Source organism: Gymnoscopelus braueri (genome assembly GCF_963280865.1).
Source record: "Gymnoscopelus braueri genome assembly, chromosome: 22".
NCBI lineage: Eukaryota > Metazoa > Chordata > Actinopteri > Myctophiformes > Myctophidae > Gymnoscopelus > Gymnoscopelus braueri.
In genome coordinates, this window is record NC_137624.1 from 12735243 (window position 1) to 12752147 (window position 16905).

Consider the following 16905-nt stretch of genomic DNA (forward strand, 5'->3'; position numbering starts at 1 on the left):
TTAACCCAGCACCTGTTAGTTAAATGGTTATTTCTCCACTTGCCAACCACCCCACAGACCTGAGTAAAATTCCCAGCAGCTCCGACACTCACAAATGTTAGTGTTTGCGAGGGATCGTGTCCTTGTCCCTGTACTAGTGACCCCTGCTTGCTGGTCAGGGTGCCTGTTCAGCAGGGACGGGAACTGGGGAAGATACAGACTACAGTCCGGGCTCCCGCGAACACAGTCAATTATGTTTGTGTGGATGCCCAACCAAGCGGGAGTCACAGGCGAAGGATTCCCTAGTCTCCACGGTGGTGGGCAGGAACCTTACCCCCAGTGCCACCCAAAGGCCATTTTTCAGTCATTTCTACTTTAGTCCATTTAGACCTGAGGCCGATTCTACAAATGTCTTGCTTAAATCCTATGCTATATCAGTCGTGCTCAAAACTTTTTCATGTCAAGGACTACCCAACATTACATGTATTTAGCCACGCCCCCCATTCGAATTTTGTGCATTCGAATAAATATATTCGAAAGCACAAAATGTTTGAGGTTTTTCAAAAATAGCAGATCTAAAAGTTCATAGCGCTTGGTGCCGCACTATGAACTTGTATAACTGCTATTTTTGAATAGCCAAAGTGTAAAATAATGGATAAAGTATTGTTTGCTTTAAAGAATATATAATATTCAAAGATTTGCACCAATCTTCACGATTTTTCAAAAGCAGCAGATCTACAAGTTCATAGCGCGGCACGAAGTGGCGCGCTATGAACTTATAGATCTGCTATTTTTGAATAGCTAAAAGTATAAAATGACACAGACGCGTTCGCCGTCTTAACGGCTTAACTGGCTAAGCCAACAGGGTGCTCCGGTGGGTGTGCTGCCTACCTTGATGGTCATCTGGTTGAGGAGGTGACCAGTGTGGCACACTTTGTTGTTGGCTCTCTGGAGTTCCGCCTCCAGCTCATCCGTCCTCTTCTGGCACTCCTGCAACTTGCTCTGGAAAACGAGAACACTCATTCAATGACTGTATGTCAACATGGCAGAAGAGCTGTGCAAATGCTGATATGCGTTCAAAGAGTGTGTAGATCTAATGACCATATTCACACAGCGGCCAATTTAGCTGTACTAACTGTAACATCACACTCAGGGTGGGAAACGCAGAGCAAGTCTGACCACAAGCAGGGATAAAACGCAAGCAAATTGAACTCTGTATCTATGAATGTGTACAGTATGTGTGTGCACGTTACCTGCAGCTCCTGGTTCTTGGTGTAGAAGTCGTCTCGTCCCTGTTGCAGCTGTCTGACCTGAGTGTGCAGCCTGGTCACCACGGTCTCCCGGTCCTCCCAGAGCTGCCTGTATCTCTGCTGCTCCACGTGAAGGCTCTCTCTCAGAGACACGATGTCCACGCTCTGCAGGTTCAGCTGGTCCTTCTGCGGCGGGGACGGAGACACCAGTCACCAGTGGTGTAAAGTAACTAAGTACAGTATGTACTTTAAGTACAATTGAGGTATTTTTTTACTTTACTGGAGTAGTTCCAATTGTCAGTATTTATTCTTCTGAAAGGTTTAGTTACTAGTTACTTTGTAAATTTATTACAACACATACATTAACCACTTCAGCCCTATATACATTTCAGACATTTGAAAATATAGTTGATCTACAAGCTCACAATGCGTCGCATTGTGAGCTTGTAGATCTGCTATTTTCAAAAGATTTCTATATATTTGAAAACTTGTGAAATGGGACCTTCTGCATAATGAGTACTTTCTACTTTTGGTACTTTAAGTACATGTTGATACCAATACTTTAGTATTTATACTCAAGTACATTTTTTTTTGGTTTTACTTGTAACATAGTATTTCTACATTGCAGTATTGATACTTGTACTTAAGTAAAACGTTCGAGTACTTTTTCCTCCACTGGAAGTCACGTGAGTCAGCATGCAAGCACATAAATAAAAGAGTGTGTACAGTATGTTTGCTCAGGAAGACCTTCAATATGTATTTAACTAATTGAAACCTAGTGTACCTATTCTGGGGCCAACATTCAACAAAAAAAATAATATATATATATATATTTTAACATGCTCATAAAGTGCTCTGTGCTCAAAGTGAAAGGTGCAAAAAAGCAGAATACGTTTCGGTCATAGGACCTTCGTCAGTGCTGTATGAACACTTTGACTGCACTGATGAAGGTCCTATGAGCGTGTTAAAAAGAAAAATCTTCTTAGTCTCTAGTCTAAGGAGTCTTCCTTAACATTGGGTGCCAAAACCGTATATATACTTCTTTTCAAAAACTGACGTTGAGTGCCAAAACCGTATATATACTGTTTTTGAAAAAAAAAACAGCACAGCACCAGGTATCATTTTTCGAAGATTTAGACTCCAATCCACTTCCTGGTTAACTTATGACTTCAAAAACCTGTATCTCGGCTCCTGTGTACTTTTTTTTTTTACAATGTTAATTTAACTATTTTCAACTGGCTGCAACTATGGAACGGATTACCGAATGTTTTTAATTTTTTTCCCCCGATTGATTGATTAATGAGGGGATCACCGTGAGGACGGTGATCACTGAAAATATTTTGTGACTACTTGAAAAAGGTTAAAAAATTGTTAAAAATCCTGGCACTCAACGTATAATATTTTAATAAACCTCTGGCACCCAATGTGTTAAAAGTTTATGTAGAGAGCGAGTCTTTTCTACCAGTTTTCCTTTATGTTTTTGAGACCACCACACATGCAGTCAACCCTGAGCAAAGGACAAAGAAGGGCGCAACAGTTTACCCTGGACTACATTTGGTTTCAACAATACTTATCTAACACACACACACACACAAATAAAGTATGGACTGTTACCATAGCATTGTTCTGCTCCTCTAGGGCGGTGGCGTTGATGATTCTGCGGAGGAGGCGTCTGTTGCGGACGGCATGCTGTTCCCTCTTATAGCGCTCATATAGCAGCTGGTTGTGCAGCAGCAGCAGCTGGCTACGCAGTGTGTGGAGCTCATCTAGGGGAGCTGAGCCTGGGGAACCAATAATAAACAACAATAATAGTCATAATAACTAGGGCTGGGCAATATATCCAATCAATATTATATCTATGTCGGCAGCCCCATAAGATCTGGAAGCAGGGGTGCAACAGTTCATCGAACTAATCAATTTAATCGATTATAAACAATAGAAAATAAATGTTAATACAATCTCAATTTTCAAATGCATGGTGTTGTGAGCTTGTAGTCTGATCGGCTATTTTCTCTTAAGTGGTTAATCAAACTGATCAATTGAGTCAATTATAAAAAAATATATAAATCGATTTATTTTGCATTGTTTGAAACTGATTCTAAAAAAGCGCTTATTGATTATAATGATTGAAAAATAAATCAACATAACAATCGCCAAAAAGATGGTCCATGGTCAAGTCGAATCTACTGTAGGGGGCTGAGCGCTGGAGAATAACCAAATGCGACATGAATAAAATCAGCTCATTCCACCATGGCTGCTTGAGAAAGATCTGCCGTATATTCTGGCCCAATAAAATATTGAATAAGGAACTCTATGTAAACACTGGCTGTCGAAACGTCATCTCAGAAATTAAACATTGTTGTCTAAAGATGGCTTGAACACATATTGGGAATGTCCCAAGAGCGGCAAATGTCCCTCAGATGGACACCACAGGGGGGAAACGACAAGCCCGACCTAAGATCACCAGGTGAAGACCTGCAGAGGCAGAGCTGCTGGAGATCTCTCGTGGGGCACGGCACAACTGGCTGCGAAAGACCGTGATAGTTGGAGAAACATTATTGATGCAGCAGGCCCCATAGGGGGGCGAAGAGCATAACCAAGTATTGATATTGTTATATGAGACTAAATCGTAATATCGTGATATGGCATAACGTGTTGTCTTTTCCTGGTTTTAAATCACTCGCGTAAGCCATATTTTAGACTTTAATTGTTTTTACAAAATATTTCAAATGTTATACTTAGAATTGTCAAATAATTTAAGAATTATTTACAAAATAGCCAATCTACCAGCTCACAACAAACTTGAAGTACGTTTGGAATTAAAGCACAACCCAAATGACCACTGATAATGTATTCAATTCCACTGTCCTCATATATCACACAAATAACAATAACGGTGGTCTAAGTTTCTCCAATATAAGAAAAATCTAATTATTACTGAATGCAATGCCGTCACAGACCACCAGTTGGAAAAAAAAACATGATCTAACTGAATGTGATAATTGTAGACTATACCACCTTTTATCACAGTGAGTACTGATGAGAACTTTATATTGTAAAATGTTTGTTGTGGAAGATGTTTTCACTCTAAACTGCCCTCTAGTGGATGCATCGCTTAACATCCATGGCAACATAATGCATTAAAGTAGTGGTTCTCAAAGTAGGGTCCAGGGACCCTCAGGGTTCCTTGAGGGGCTTCCAAATGGACCCTTACAGTTATAACTCTTTATAACTCTGAGAATGTACCAATGGATCCAAATGGACCATCAATGGAACCAAATGGACCCGTGTCCATTTGTACACACTCAGTTATGGGGGTTCTTGAAATTAAAACGTTTGAGAACCACTGCATTAAAGTATGAGCAGTGATAGTATTATATATATTACGTCATTATATATGTTCATACATAAAGGGAGCATAAATAAGCTTTTACCCTACCGAACATACTAAAATTGCATTCTGGGGCCTCAAATATTCAGTGACTCAAAAGTCTACCAAGTCCAAGTACCACGTGAGGGGTGGGTGTATCGTCTTACTCTGGAGGATGTGTCATTGTACTCTGTGATCCTACAATGACACACTCAAGTCCCTGAAGGTACATTTATGTTTGTTTGAAGGCATACAATATATGGTACTCTGAGCTTCATGTGTCCCTAGTGAATACCTTTTTGTGTTATCGTGGGCCCCCAAATAAAGGAAAACGCATAGAAAACGTACATTGGGCCGACATCTAAGAGCACAACTTCAAACATTGTTCAGAGCCATGGCGTAAAGAATAAAATAACATAATAAACTTAATGACTACAGAGTTTTACAGTGGTTATTCTCCAACATGACACGTGGGAGTAGAAGAAGAAAAAAACACAGTGGAGATCAAATCTTGAGAACTTGCTTGAAGACCTAAGTTGACAGTCACCTGGGGAGCTTCATTTTCATTACAGCAGTATGTTAAGTTCTTTCAAGAGTTGTGTGTTTCTTCTCATACAATCAAAAATACATGACTCCTATCATTTAAGTAACTGAGGGTGAAGTGATTCAATTCTGCTGTTAGAAGTCCTATATAAGTCTGCCAGAGGAGTTTTGGCAAAAAGGACAAGGCACTGCTACTGTGATCTGCAGCTGGGGGAAATTAGACAGACATTCTTTTTCTGGATGACCGAGTGAAGGGGCGGGGGGAGGGAGGGCTGTGTGGAGGGAGGCTAGGCTACACAAGAAAACCCTGAGTGTTAATTTAACCATCAGAGTGTAACAACTGACCCGTAATGGTATTTGTGTACACCGTCATAGATACATTTCCACTCAGAATTTTGCAGTGGGGAGAAGGACTTGCATAGCGCAAATTATCTGAACAGTCATCTACTTTATTCACTCAACAATATCTGACCCAAGAGCCTTAACCCTTTGAATGCTGAAGAATCCATGAAAAATTGTTACTAGGCGTCTTTCCAACTAAAATCATTACACGTTTTACTTTAATTCGAAGCCGATTCGTTCCCATATTCCAAGCATTTTTTCCCCCCACTAGCTCTCAAACATTTTAAAGTCTTCTACTCTGGAATCTGTGACTCGTTCTAAAGCAGTTCCCAAACCTTTAAGCGTAAGACCCAAAAGAGAAGTTAGACGTTTGCCCGGGACGCAAGCTAGTGAAAATAGCAGATTTACAAGCTCACAGCTTGTAGATCTGCTATCATGATGGTGTCTTTTATCATTATCAATGCTGAATTGTGTTGTGTCGTTAATTGTCAGATGATTACCTCCAAAGTGTGTCCAGTCAGCTGACTTGCTTGGCAGAGGCAACCTGTAGTGTAGAAGATTCATATAGATGAGAAAAAAACACAAACACTTACTTCCATTCCAGCAAAAATGGTCTGTTAAATCCACTTAAACGCTATATATTTTGTTGACTGGTTCCTCCAGTGGTCTATACAGGTCCCCTCCAAATCTACAAGCTCATAACGCATTGTGAGCTTGTAGATCAGCTATTTTTTTACCAAATGATCACCCACTATGACAAGCACAGATTTGGGATGCAGGGGTTCATGTGGTTAACATGTTTGAATGACAACATTCTTTAAAATGTAAATGCTGTACATTGCCTTCAATGATGCAATACGTTACGAACCCTAAACTCAAGCACCGGCACATTTACTGTATCGTTAGCCTCATAGCATAGCATAATTGCCCGAGGTTTTCAGGAAAGAAATGAAAAATTGACTCAGGCACTTTTTGAATAAGTCAAAGTTGTTGTTTTTTGCCTAAATTTGCCTACAGTAAGTCAACACACTCATTTTGCCTACGTCATGTTTATCCACCTTTATTTATATCTGCCTAACTACTATCCTAACACTGCTGATTCATCCTGCCTTATTGCCTATGTTCAGAATGCTTGTTACATTCAAAATCATTTCTGTCTAAGTCAAATAAGTTAGCCTCATAGCATAATTGCCCAAGTCATTTTTGGAATGCAAGAAGCATTCTGATAGGCTGAGGACATAGGCAATAAGGCACAATGAAGCAGCAGAAATGTCAATTTAGCCAAAACATTACTTAGGCAAGTATGCTATGAGGCTAACGGTATATAGACTTGGTGCACTGATATAATCCTGTATTCTCATTCATGTACAGTATGTGTGCAGTCAATGTGCAGATGCTTTAATTACAACCCACAGCATCATTCAAGCGTGTTACAGTGACATAACAAATTGGTGGATTGGACCTTTATTATTGTTACTTGGTCCTTCTCATGTATTTATGTTCTCAGTGGGTTGGTTAATTTATCTGAAATTGCACATAGAATATGCAGGGAGTGAGGAAGCTTTTAACCTTTTAACCTGATTAAATTACCTCCAGCAGGACGAGCCATGGAAAAGGCGCTGTTTGAACTGTGGAACTTAGGCTTGACTACGGTTCCCTGATTTTCTTGGATAAGAGGAACTAGTTTAAGAAGAGTTCCAGTGGAATTAAAGTATTTCTGTTTGCTCCTCACACCCTGGGATTTACATTCCTCAGAGAAACCTGATTATATGAAATTGAACAAAAAGGGGACATTGTAATATAGAGCTATGCATCTATCAGAGACCATATTCAATGAATCAATAGTCCTAAACTTGTAGACCGCCCTCAAGTATCGATTTTGCACTTCCTGTTGACAACTCAACTGACCAATGGCCAATTATTAGCTCCTTCCCCTTTGATACGGGAATCAAAGGCAATGTTCCAGGCTTTCTCCTTTGTAGACGAGAATGCCTGGGAACGAGGCTACAGTAGGTGCAACTGGTTAAGAAACACAACCTCAGGTCTTTGGAATAGGTCCTCTGTTTCAGCTGATTAAATTCCCTCCAGCAAGCTGTGCCTTTGGTGAAGATAGATTAAAAAGGTAGAGGGTGACAGTTCCTCTGCTGTTGATAGATAAACCTTTATTGATTCCGCGAGGGAAATTTGGTTGTAATAACAGCACCGCGGTATGAAACACAGGACAGATAAGGGTCAAGAAATGCATCTATGCTTCAGGAGTAAAAAAAATAAATAAAGGAGTAAACGGGTAGCAATGTACAGGGAGTTGGAGTAAGCTAGAAAAAAAAACCAGTCTGGCCTGGTTATCTGCACTTGGACTGATCATGATTTTGCATGATGTATGAGCTATTAACAGGTATAAATATAAACGTAGTCAAAGTGTTCATGAAAGATCTGTCACCGCAGTAGTATGGGTGAATATGTACAGTCAATATACAATGGATAACTATGCTATTAAATACTGTGCATTTAGAGGCAAGCTAGAGGGTAATGGGGACAGTTCCTCTGCTGTTCTATCACTGGCTCTAAGTACTGACACTAAGTGTGTGTGTGTGTGTGTGTGTGTGTGTGTGTGTGTGTGTGTGTGTGTGTGTGTGTGTGTGTGTGTGTGTGTGTGTGTGTGTGTGTGTGTGTGTGTGTGTGTGTGTGCGAGTGCGAGTGCGAGTGTGTGTGTGTGTGTGTGTGTGTGTGAGGGGCAGGGCATTACACAAAGGCTGTAGTTGTTCTCAAATGGCTCAACAGAAGGAAAGTAAACATCCCAGCCAAATCCTGCACGGTAAGCATCAAAACACGACATTGCTACATAATGAAAGAACATGTAACACACATTTCTGTTCCATGAGCAACAGAGAGCCTTGAAGACAACTTGGAATTAGAAAGCAAGCTTAACCTATTCACCTATTCAAAAATAGCAGATATACAAGCTCATAGCGCGGCACGAGCTTGTGGATCTACTATTTTTTTTTAAATCGTGGGAATTTTTTTTTTTAATTTCTTTTCAAAAAACTGTTAGGATTTAGAAGTCATTTTGTAGAATAGGAACCTCAGGCCTTAATGGGTTAACCCCCTCACCTCTTGAGAACCTTATCGTGGGCATCGCTCCCCTGCTGAATGAGGCGATCGAGCACCTCCAGGGGGGAAGGGGACACCACGCCCTCTTCCTCGCCGTCTTCCAGGCCGTCCTCCGTCTGGCACAGCCTCGCCATCGCGGCCCGGTGCACGGCCTCCAAGGTCTTCTTTCCCACAAAGTGCGAGGCCGCCCTGGGCAGAGCCAGGTCAAACAGGGTCTCGTAGGGCAGCGAGGACGGGGTCTTACTGCCGGGGCTGGGGGAGAACAGGCCAAATTTGGCCGCCTCGTCCTCTGGGGCGGAAGGGCTTTGGTGGAGATGGTGCTCGATGGGCGTGAAGACGGACTGGAAAGACCACGGCTGCTCCAGACCCAGGGCTGACCCCCGGCTGTCGTCCAGTCCTCCACCAGCACTGCTGCCAAACACACCTGTACCCAGTGGTGGAAAAAGTACTCAATGTTTTACTCAAGTATAAGTATCAATACTGCAATGTAAAAGTCTGGAATTAAGAATTTACTTTACTGTAAAAGTAAAGTAAAGTATTGGTATCAAAATGTACTTTTGTACCAAAAGTAGAAAGTACTGATTATGTAGAATGTCCCCTTTCACAAGTTCTCGATCTACAATGCGTTGAATAGCGACGCATTGTGAACTTGTAGATCTGCTATTTTCAAATGGCCGAAATGTATATAGGGCTGAAGTGGTTAATATATGTTTCGCAATAATAATAAATCCAATCTACGAAGTAACTAGAGTTTTCAAATTATAGTGGAGTAAAAGTAGAATATTTGACTCCGAGATGTGGTGGAGTAGAAGTTAAAGTAAAGAAAATCGGTGAATCTCCAGTAAAGTAAAAAATAAAAAAAGTAAACTAAATAAATAAAGTAAATTTTACTTAACTCTTTCACTTGGCAGTCTGGGCCTTAGTTACTGTATGTGTATATACTCTGGTATATACACATACAGTAACTAAGGCCCAGACTGCCAAGCTGATTCTTTTTTTTCAAATGTTCTTTAAAAAAAAAAGAAAAAAAAGAATCTCGTCTTTCTCGTCGACAGCAGGCTGCGCCTTAGCAGAATCCGACGAGAAATCTCGTAGGCAAAGAGCTAAGTAAGTGTAATTTGCAGCTGAACAGCACACGGGACAAGCAATGAAATCCTTTTAAAATCAATTACTTTGTTTTGTTGTTACTTTTGGGTCAATTCATTCATTTCCTTATTACAGTACAGTACGTAGTCGTGTAATAAAGCAGTACTCAAGCAGTACTTGAGTAAATGTACTTAGTTACTTTGCACCACTGCCTGTACCTGGACCACTCTCCGCTTTCTCTGGGGTGCAGACGACATTACGGGTGTCCCGGATTGTGCCTCCAGGCTGCGTGTTGGATAGGGTCTTCTCCTGAGCCTGACTGCCTGTCAGGGTCTCAGTGGTGTGGTAGAAGGGGGAGTCGAATCCCCTCAGGCCTGCCAGGTCTCGCTTATCCTCTGTGATTTTCAGCAGCTCCTCCGTGATGGCAGCTGCTTTGGGGGTAAACATAGATAGCAAGATCATGTGCGTTAACTTAACCCTGAAAGTGTGAAGATATTACTGTGTATGATTTTAATATAGCTTCATAACCATAAACCATTTGCCGGGATCAACCAATTACCTGGCGTTTCCTATGATGATGGAGGACACAATAGTCCCCTCAATAAAGAGATTAACATGTCTTATTAGTATAATCTTAGGGGGTGTCAACTTCATAAGATAGATAGATTTCTTATTTCAAAGTAAGTTATTTTGGTTGACTCCACTGACTTTTCAACAAAGACAACATTTTCCAAGTTAAATTAAAATAGATATGGCCGCTGGGTTTTATTAAAAATAATTAATCCGTCTTGTTTCTGCGTCTTTATCAAGGGTGTCAATCACTGTGGAGCTGGCTGTTTAAATAAAAAATATTCAAACTGCACCCATTACAAAGGTTTGTTTGGTTGGTTCACTTTTATTATAAGTGTAAAATATATGGGAGTAAAATTTTTACATTTGACATCTCTTAGACAAAGGCCTGCATTATTATATTGTATTTCAGGTCATGACTAGCATTCCATTTGGCACTTTAGAACTCCCATCTCACACTTTTTGAGAAGAAACATTTGAGGAAGCAGTGCAAAGTCAGTCAGAGCTACCCAAACAGATGGTATGTTTATGTGTAGTAATCAGCACTAATTAAACAATGAAGATACTTCAGATACTTGTGTGATACTGGAATCTCAGTTCAAACGACCAAGAAGACTTGCATAGAAAATGAGAGGAGGGGGAGAGCTAGACTCAGCACAGACTAGAGGAGGCGGAGCACTCTCGAGGGGCACTTCTGATAAAAAAAATCATAAAATAACAGATATCCTATCACAAACAGCTGATATCTTATCATAAACGGCTGATATCTAATCATAAACACAACTTGTCACTTATTGAGCATAGCAAGCAGCAACACAAGCTTGTTCTGAACTCACAAAAGAAAACCTCGGACAGCACACGTCACTCTACATGCATCGATTAGAGAATGGTTTCACTGATGGGACACAGATAGGCCAGACGCAGTTGCGCACTAGATCCATCATCACGTTTGTTTTTTTAACACAGGTTTAAATACCCAAAAGAACAAAGCAGCAAACATACCACCACTTGACTGTCTCACTCTCCACAGAGGCAGTATGTTTGTAGTTAATCCTGTACCAACTCTACAGATTCAGCAATTAATGCGAAAAATGGATCACACATCAAATGCAACGACGGAGGGACTAGCTACGTTGCAGTTGACAACTGAGATGTGATTTTGTAGAACTGTCTTGTTACGCCGTTGCAATATAAATGACTCGTATCTCATGGCGAGAAAAATAACTTATAAAGTACTACAAAAATACAAACAATAAAAGACAAGTATATGCGGCAGTCTACAACATTAAAAAGCAAAGATCAAGTAGACAAGTGCAGCGAGAGTGGAAGCAACAGATGCAGGTGTGCATAATTGATAAAATAAGCAACACAAGCTCAGATCTATTTTAAACATCCATTTTTGTCATGTGTTAAAGAACAATTTTGTCTTTGGTCAATACTCAATAAATGATGATTGAAAAAAATATAATAATGGAAAATCTAACAAAAACAAGGCCCCGCCGTTGTCAGCGTTGTCACAAGTAAAAGAAGCACTGGGCTTGACAGTGGGCACTATCATTTGATTATACCTCCATTAAGGCAATTAATGTCAATTATTCAAATGGTCATGTAACACCTTAAATAAATTACCTTAAAAATTACCTTAATTATAGTATGGTCTTAATTTTGGTATAGAATTCAGCTCAATCTTTTGATTTGACATGCACCAACCGAATACAGCTGACATTGCTGGGTGATAGACAAAACAACATGGCCAGCAGCACAGATATCCAATTACTAATGACCAAAAGACGTAAACTGGGTTATTTTAGAAGAACATTAATGTAACACATGTAAGCTCTTTAATCGACTTGCCATAACCCAATTATTTCCAGTTGTCGAGGTATTCATGTGCATGTAAACACACCAAGTGATTTATGATCCATAAGTTTCCCTGAAATCGACTATGACCAATAGTTTTCTATATACACTGTGCATTAGCAGCACTAAGTCAGTCGGAGTCGGTTGCAACAGCTATTAAAGTTGCACTCCGTAACCATCATGTCCTACACGAGATTCAAACCCGGAACTTTCTACTGCTGAGCAAGTAGAGCACTTTTTTTGGGTCGCTTTTCGCCCTAATTTTGTTGTTATGCCAATTCATTCCTCTCCTCTCATGTTGTGAACGATGTTGTATCCTATTGACTCAACTGCCAGTGAGGAGCCCCCACCGGGAGGAGGTAGAGCCTCCGTCCTAGTCCCTCCCGCCCAACACTCCCTGCTGACAGGTGCCGCCCCCCAGCCCGTAAAGTGACAAATATCACCCTCCCCGCCCGACTTCCCTCCCCCTGAACATGGGCCAATTGTGTTTGCACACCTTCTTACTCAGGGGTGAAATTTTATTTTGACCTTCACGTACAGTAATACCACTTGTCAATAGTGGTGGTCATACTCTACCACAGGGTAAACATTTCTCAATATTAAGCAGTATACTTTTAGTTCTTATTTATCGGTATCACAATGAAAAGTAAAACAAAACAATAAATACCATGACATATTTTGACATACATTCCCTTAAATATGAATGTTATATTATAATTACAATCTTAGTGTTTGCCAATTATTTGGGGGCCCACTTGCAATACCCTCACAAAGGCTTCACTCACCTTCTTCTCTCTCCTTCTCTGTCCTCAGCTGAAGGTCAAGTTCCTGTTTCTTCATGAAGACTGACAGCTCTGTCAGAGTCAGGGGGATGTTCTCTGCACATCCTGTATCTGATGATCACAAGGTGAGAAGAATGCAAGTAAGCATTCGTTATTATATACATATATATCATTTTATTTTTGGTCTTTTTATGCCTTTGTTGATAGTTTAGCGTAGATAGACAGGAAACGAGGAGAGAGAGATGGGGAGTGACACACCCACGACGCACTGTCAGGCTACATTGGAGCCTAGGTGCCCATACCGCTAGGCCAGCATTTGTTTATATTTAATCATCTTTAACCACTTAAACTATGGCTGGGCCATACGACTTCAAATCAATATCACAATTTCAAACTTTTACCTCGGTTACGATTAATATGCGATAAAAAAGGGAAAATAGCAGATCTACAAGCACAACACGTAGATGGGTTATTTTCACTATTTTTGTACGCCACCATTATACTTGTATTATTTAATACATGAAGAAAGAAGGCACTGGAGCAAACACAGACAATTGAAGGCTTTCTTTTATTAACAGGGTGCAGACAAAAAAGCATTTAATGTTAATACATCTTCGTGTATTTGACATCGAAAAGTTGTCACCTTTTTTGTTAATAAAAGAAAGGCTTCAATTGTCTGAGTTTTCTCCAGTCCCTTCTTTCTTTGTGCCTTACGAGCTTGCTTCTGAGATGCACTGGACCAGCCTGAACTTGGCTTGAGGCACAGTGGAACCCCCCATTGTTCCTTACATTATTTAATACTTTATCAAAATGGGATATACAGAATATAGCAGCATATCTGAACTATAAAAGTCTATACAATAAATATTCAATATTCACTTAATGACTAACCTCTGTTGTTGCCAACCTCTCCTCCACCTTTCTCTGGTTCTTTCACTGGTTCCTGCCTCAACAGTGCAGGCTTAGTAGACTCTCCTGGTCGGCGATCCTGAAAGTTTAACAATTCAATGTAATTATTAATTTGCCCAAGAATTATTGCCAAATTGAAATTACCCATTTCTTAAAATACTTTCAATGACCAATTTTATCCCATGAATAAAATAAAGCATCCACAGCCAAATACGTATCATTTTGGGGGTCCTTCACATGAAAAAGTTTGAGAACCACTGGCATACTGCACCTTTCTTGGTGGACTAGACTGGACAGTGTTAGAAGGCAGGGAGATGATGGGAAAGTCGTCCGACAGGGTCGGGGGTGGCGAGGAGGTGGCTGGAGTGCTGGAAGCAGGTGTACCTTTCCCTCCTGCTGGGCAAAAAAACACAACATGAGTAAGAGTCAAGAGAAAAACTTCACTAACTGGAACTACAATAAAAACAATTATATGAATATACTGTACAGTATCTTATTGAGTTTTATGAATAGCCAATCCCAAATACTAGAATGGCATCGCAGAATGTAATTATAGAAATATTGTTTTTAATCAAAGAAAATTGAGCGAAAGAGACAATAAAAACGGGTGAGCAGTCGGTGAAAGCAGCAGATCTACAAGCTCACAACACGTCGCGTCGCGTTGTGATCCGCTGTGTTTGGTGCAGAGATTTGGTGTAGAGGGAAAAAAGGAGAGGGCCATACTGGGGAACCCCGGTCAACAAAGTATATAGGGTTTACGTTTTTTAAGTGAACTCTGACCTGAGGTGGACTGGAAACGCCCGGGGAGGTGAGAGGCACTGTGGGAGAGCTCTAAGTTGGGCGACATGCCCCTCGAGGAAGGGGGCGTGGCCATGCCACACAAGGAGGAGGGGCTCCACAGAGAGTCCTTACCCCCGCATGAGTTCAGTTCACAGCTGGAGTTCTGATGAGGGGACATAAAATGAATGGACAACATTAAAGCTACACTTTCATGTCCTACCCCGGATTCAAACCTGGGTCACCCACGCAAAAGTGCTGACATTTTTTACCACTGAGCTAATAGAGCCTGCTTGCTCAGGGGAAAAACTGAATTTTGACCTTCAGGCAGTACCACATGTGAACCAGTAGTGGTTAAACGAGACCACAGGTTATAAATGTCTCAATAGAAGAGCAGTAAGACCAAATACAACCACTGCAATTGTGTAAGTTATATATATTAAGTCTACCATACAGATTGGACAAAATAAAATTGTATTCACTATAAAAAAAAAGTTACATAGTGTAGCTTACTAGCGTTAAGACAGAAAATCCACCAAAAGCAGCATGGCTAATGGCTTCCAAACTTCACTAGCGACTTGCACCATATTACAAGCCAAATAATGTTTTAATATAGAACAGGGTTAGGCTTCTTTAATTTTTGTTGTCTGACCATAAAGGTTGACATTGACTGCTGTGTCAAGTGCAACTTCATAAACAAAACAATTGGAAGATATCAGTAGTATCGGTAATGGAATATCTAGGCTAATACTGACAAAAGTCTGAGTTATTCTTAGTTGCTCATGGGTGTCGCGCACCAAAAATAGCCGATCTATGCGCTGTGAGCTTGTAGATGAGCCATTTCCTGTGCGCAACACCGGCATACAGCCAAGTATAACTCAGGATAAATACTACTGAGAGAGATTGACAAACTTCATGATGACATATACATATTTTGGCACAGAGGTCAGAATTGATTGGTGAGGTTTCCTATCCCCCACTGCCAAGTATGCAGTTAGAGCAAAATGACTGCCGTGTGAATATGGTCAATGGCTACGTTCAGGAATGGTGCTCAGGTAGCATGAATTGATTTAATGGTTTGCTCTAGGACACTTTGTGAAATACGGATACATTGCGGGGATTTAACTAGATGCAAGCTCGAGATAGTGTGCTTCTTTATTCCTATATGGTTTCTTTCCAATGCACCCGTTCTAAAAATAAAACCTTCAGTGTAAAAGTATTCTTTGTTTTATGGGGAATTTTACTTGTGGAATTACATATTTGTTATCATCATTCTACCTACAGAATAGGATGAATAACGGATGAAAGAAGTCATGGAATAAGCAGTACGTCATCATTGTACCACCATCATCTATACAGCATACGTTATGTCTAAGGAATTCAATCTTCTTCACCTCCTTATATGCCAGAGAAAACAGCATCTGACCCTGTTTGAACCCCATGAACTGACAGGCAATCTCATTCGAAGCGGCGATAGCATGGAAATCGAGTCTCCCTATTTGTGTTAGGTTGTTTTTGTTTCTCCAGGATTTCCGCCTCAGTTCCAAGAGGGTAACAGATTGACAAGTCCCCAGACAGACACACAGGGGCAGAAAACATAGCAGACCCCACGCATGGCTGGCCCAGAAATAGAGGGAGAGACAGCGTCTCCACGGCAACCAACCCCTTGGACAGACTACAGAGGGGTGGCAGGACAAGGACGGGGGCGAGGGCATGTTTTGTTACTCCTGAAGCCTGACTCGACAGCCTGCCAGCTTGCCCGCTTCGATGACTCAAATCCTGTCCTCCCACACTCTGCATTCCCTCCCTCCTTGCCCCTACGAAAACAAGGGGGCTATTCGATAGCCTGGTAGAGGGGAGGGTGACGAGCATGGGATCAGAGTAGAACGATCCAACTCACTGACACAGCTTATATGTTGAGTGTAAACAACGCAAGCCTGTACACAAACAACAACAAGAAACAAACTGCCTTCTGCAAATCCATGATTAGCCCTTTAACACATTGGGTGCCAGAGGTTTATTAAAATATTATACGTTGAGTGCCAGCATTTCTTCCATCCACTTGCGTTATACATTTCGTGCTGTGAGAAGCCCCGACGCGGAAATGCATGTAAACAAAGCGTGCGTGCGAGACGGCGGAGGGTCCCGACTAACGCCTGGAACAATAATATTTCCAACGCGACCCTCCACTGCAGCGTGATCGCCGATCGAAAACGGCTCGTTTCCACCACATTAAAAAGAAATGGAGATATTAAGCTTTTAATCAAGGAGATAACATTGAAAACGCCGACCGGAAGGATTTTTGACATGGAGCCACATCCAGCCT

General features: G+C 41.0%; 1 protein-coding gene across 3 annotated transcripts in view; it reads right to left on the reverse strand.

Annotated features, from left to right (window-relative positions):
* The window catches only part of tsc1b (TSC complex subunit 1b), a 40780-nt gene that overhangs the window by 9191 nt on the left and 14684 nt on the right, over positions 1–16905 (reverse strand). The window contains exons 10-19 of one of the 3 annotated variants that reach the window (XM_080419960.1): positions 14583–14745; positions 14074–14195; positions 13785–13881; positions 12897–13004; positions 9900–10109; positions 8596–9022; positions 5985–6028; positions 2844–3010; positions 1233–1415; positions 871–981 (exon numbers count right to left, since the gene is read on the reverse strand). In XM_080419960.1, coding sequence (XP_080276086.1) covers positions 871–981; positions 1233–1415; positions 2844–3010; positions 5985–6028; positions 8596–9022; positions 9900–10109; positions 12897–13004; positions 13785–13881; positions 14074–14195; positions 14583–14745 — 1632 coding nt within the window. Of the gene's footprint in view, positions 1–870; positions 982–1232; positions 1416–2843; positions 3011–5984; positions 6029–8595; positions 9023–9899; positions 10113–12896; positions 13005–13784; positions 13882–14073; positions 14196–14582; positions 14746–16905 lie in introns of all 3 variants that reach the window. The other 2 variants (XM_080419959.1, XM_080419958.1) reach the window with 2 other exon arrangements.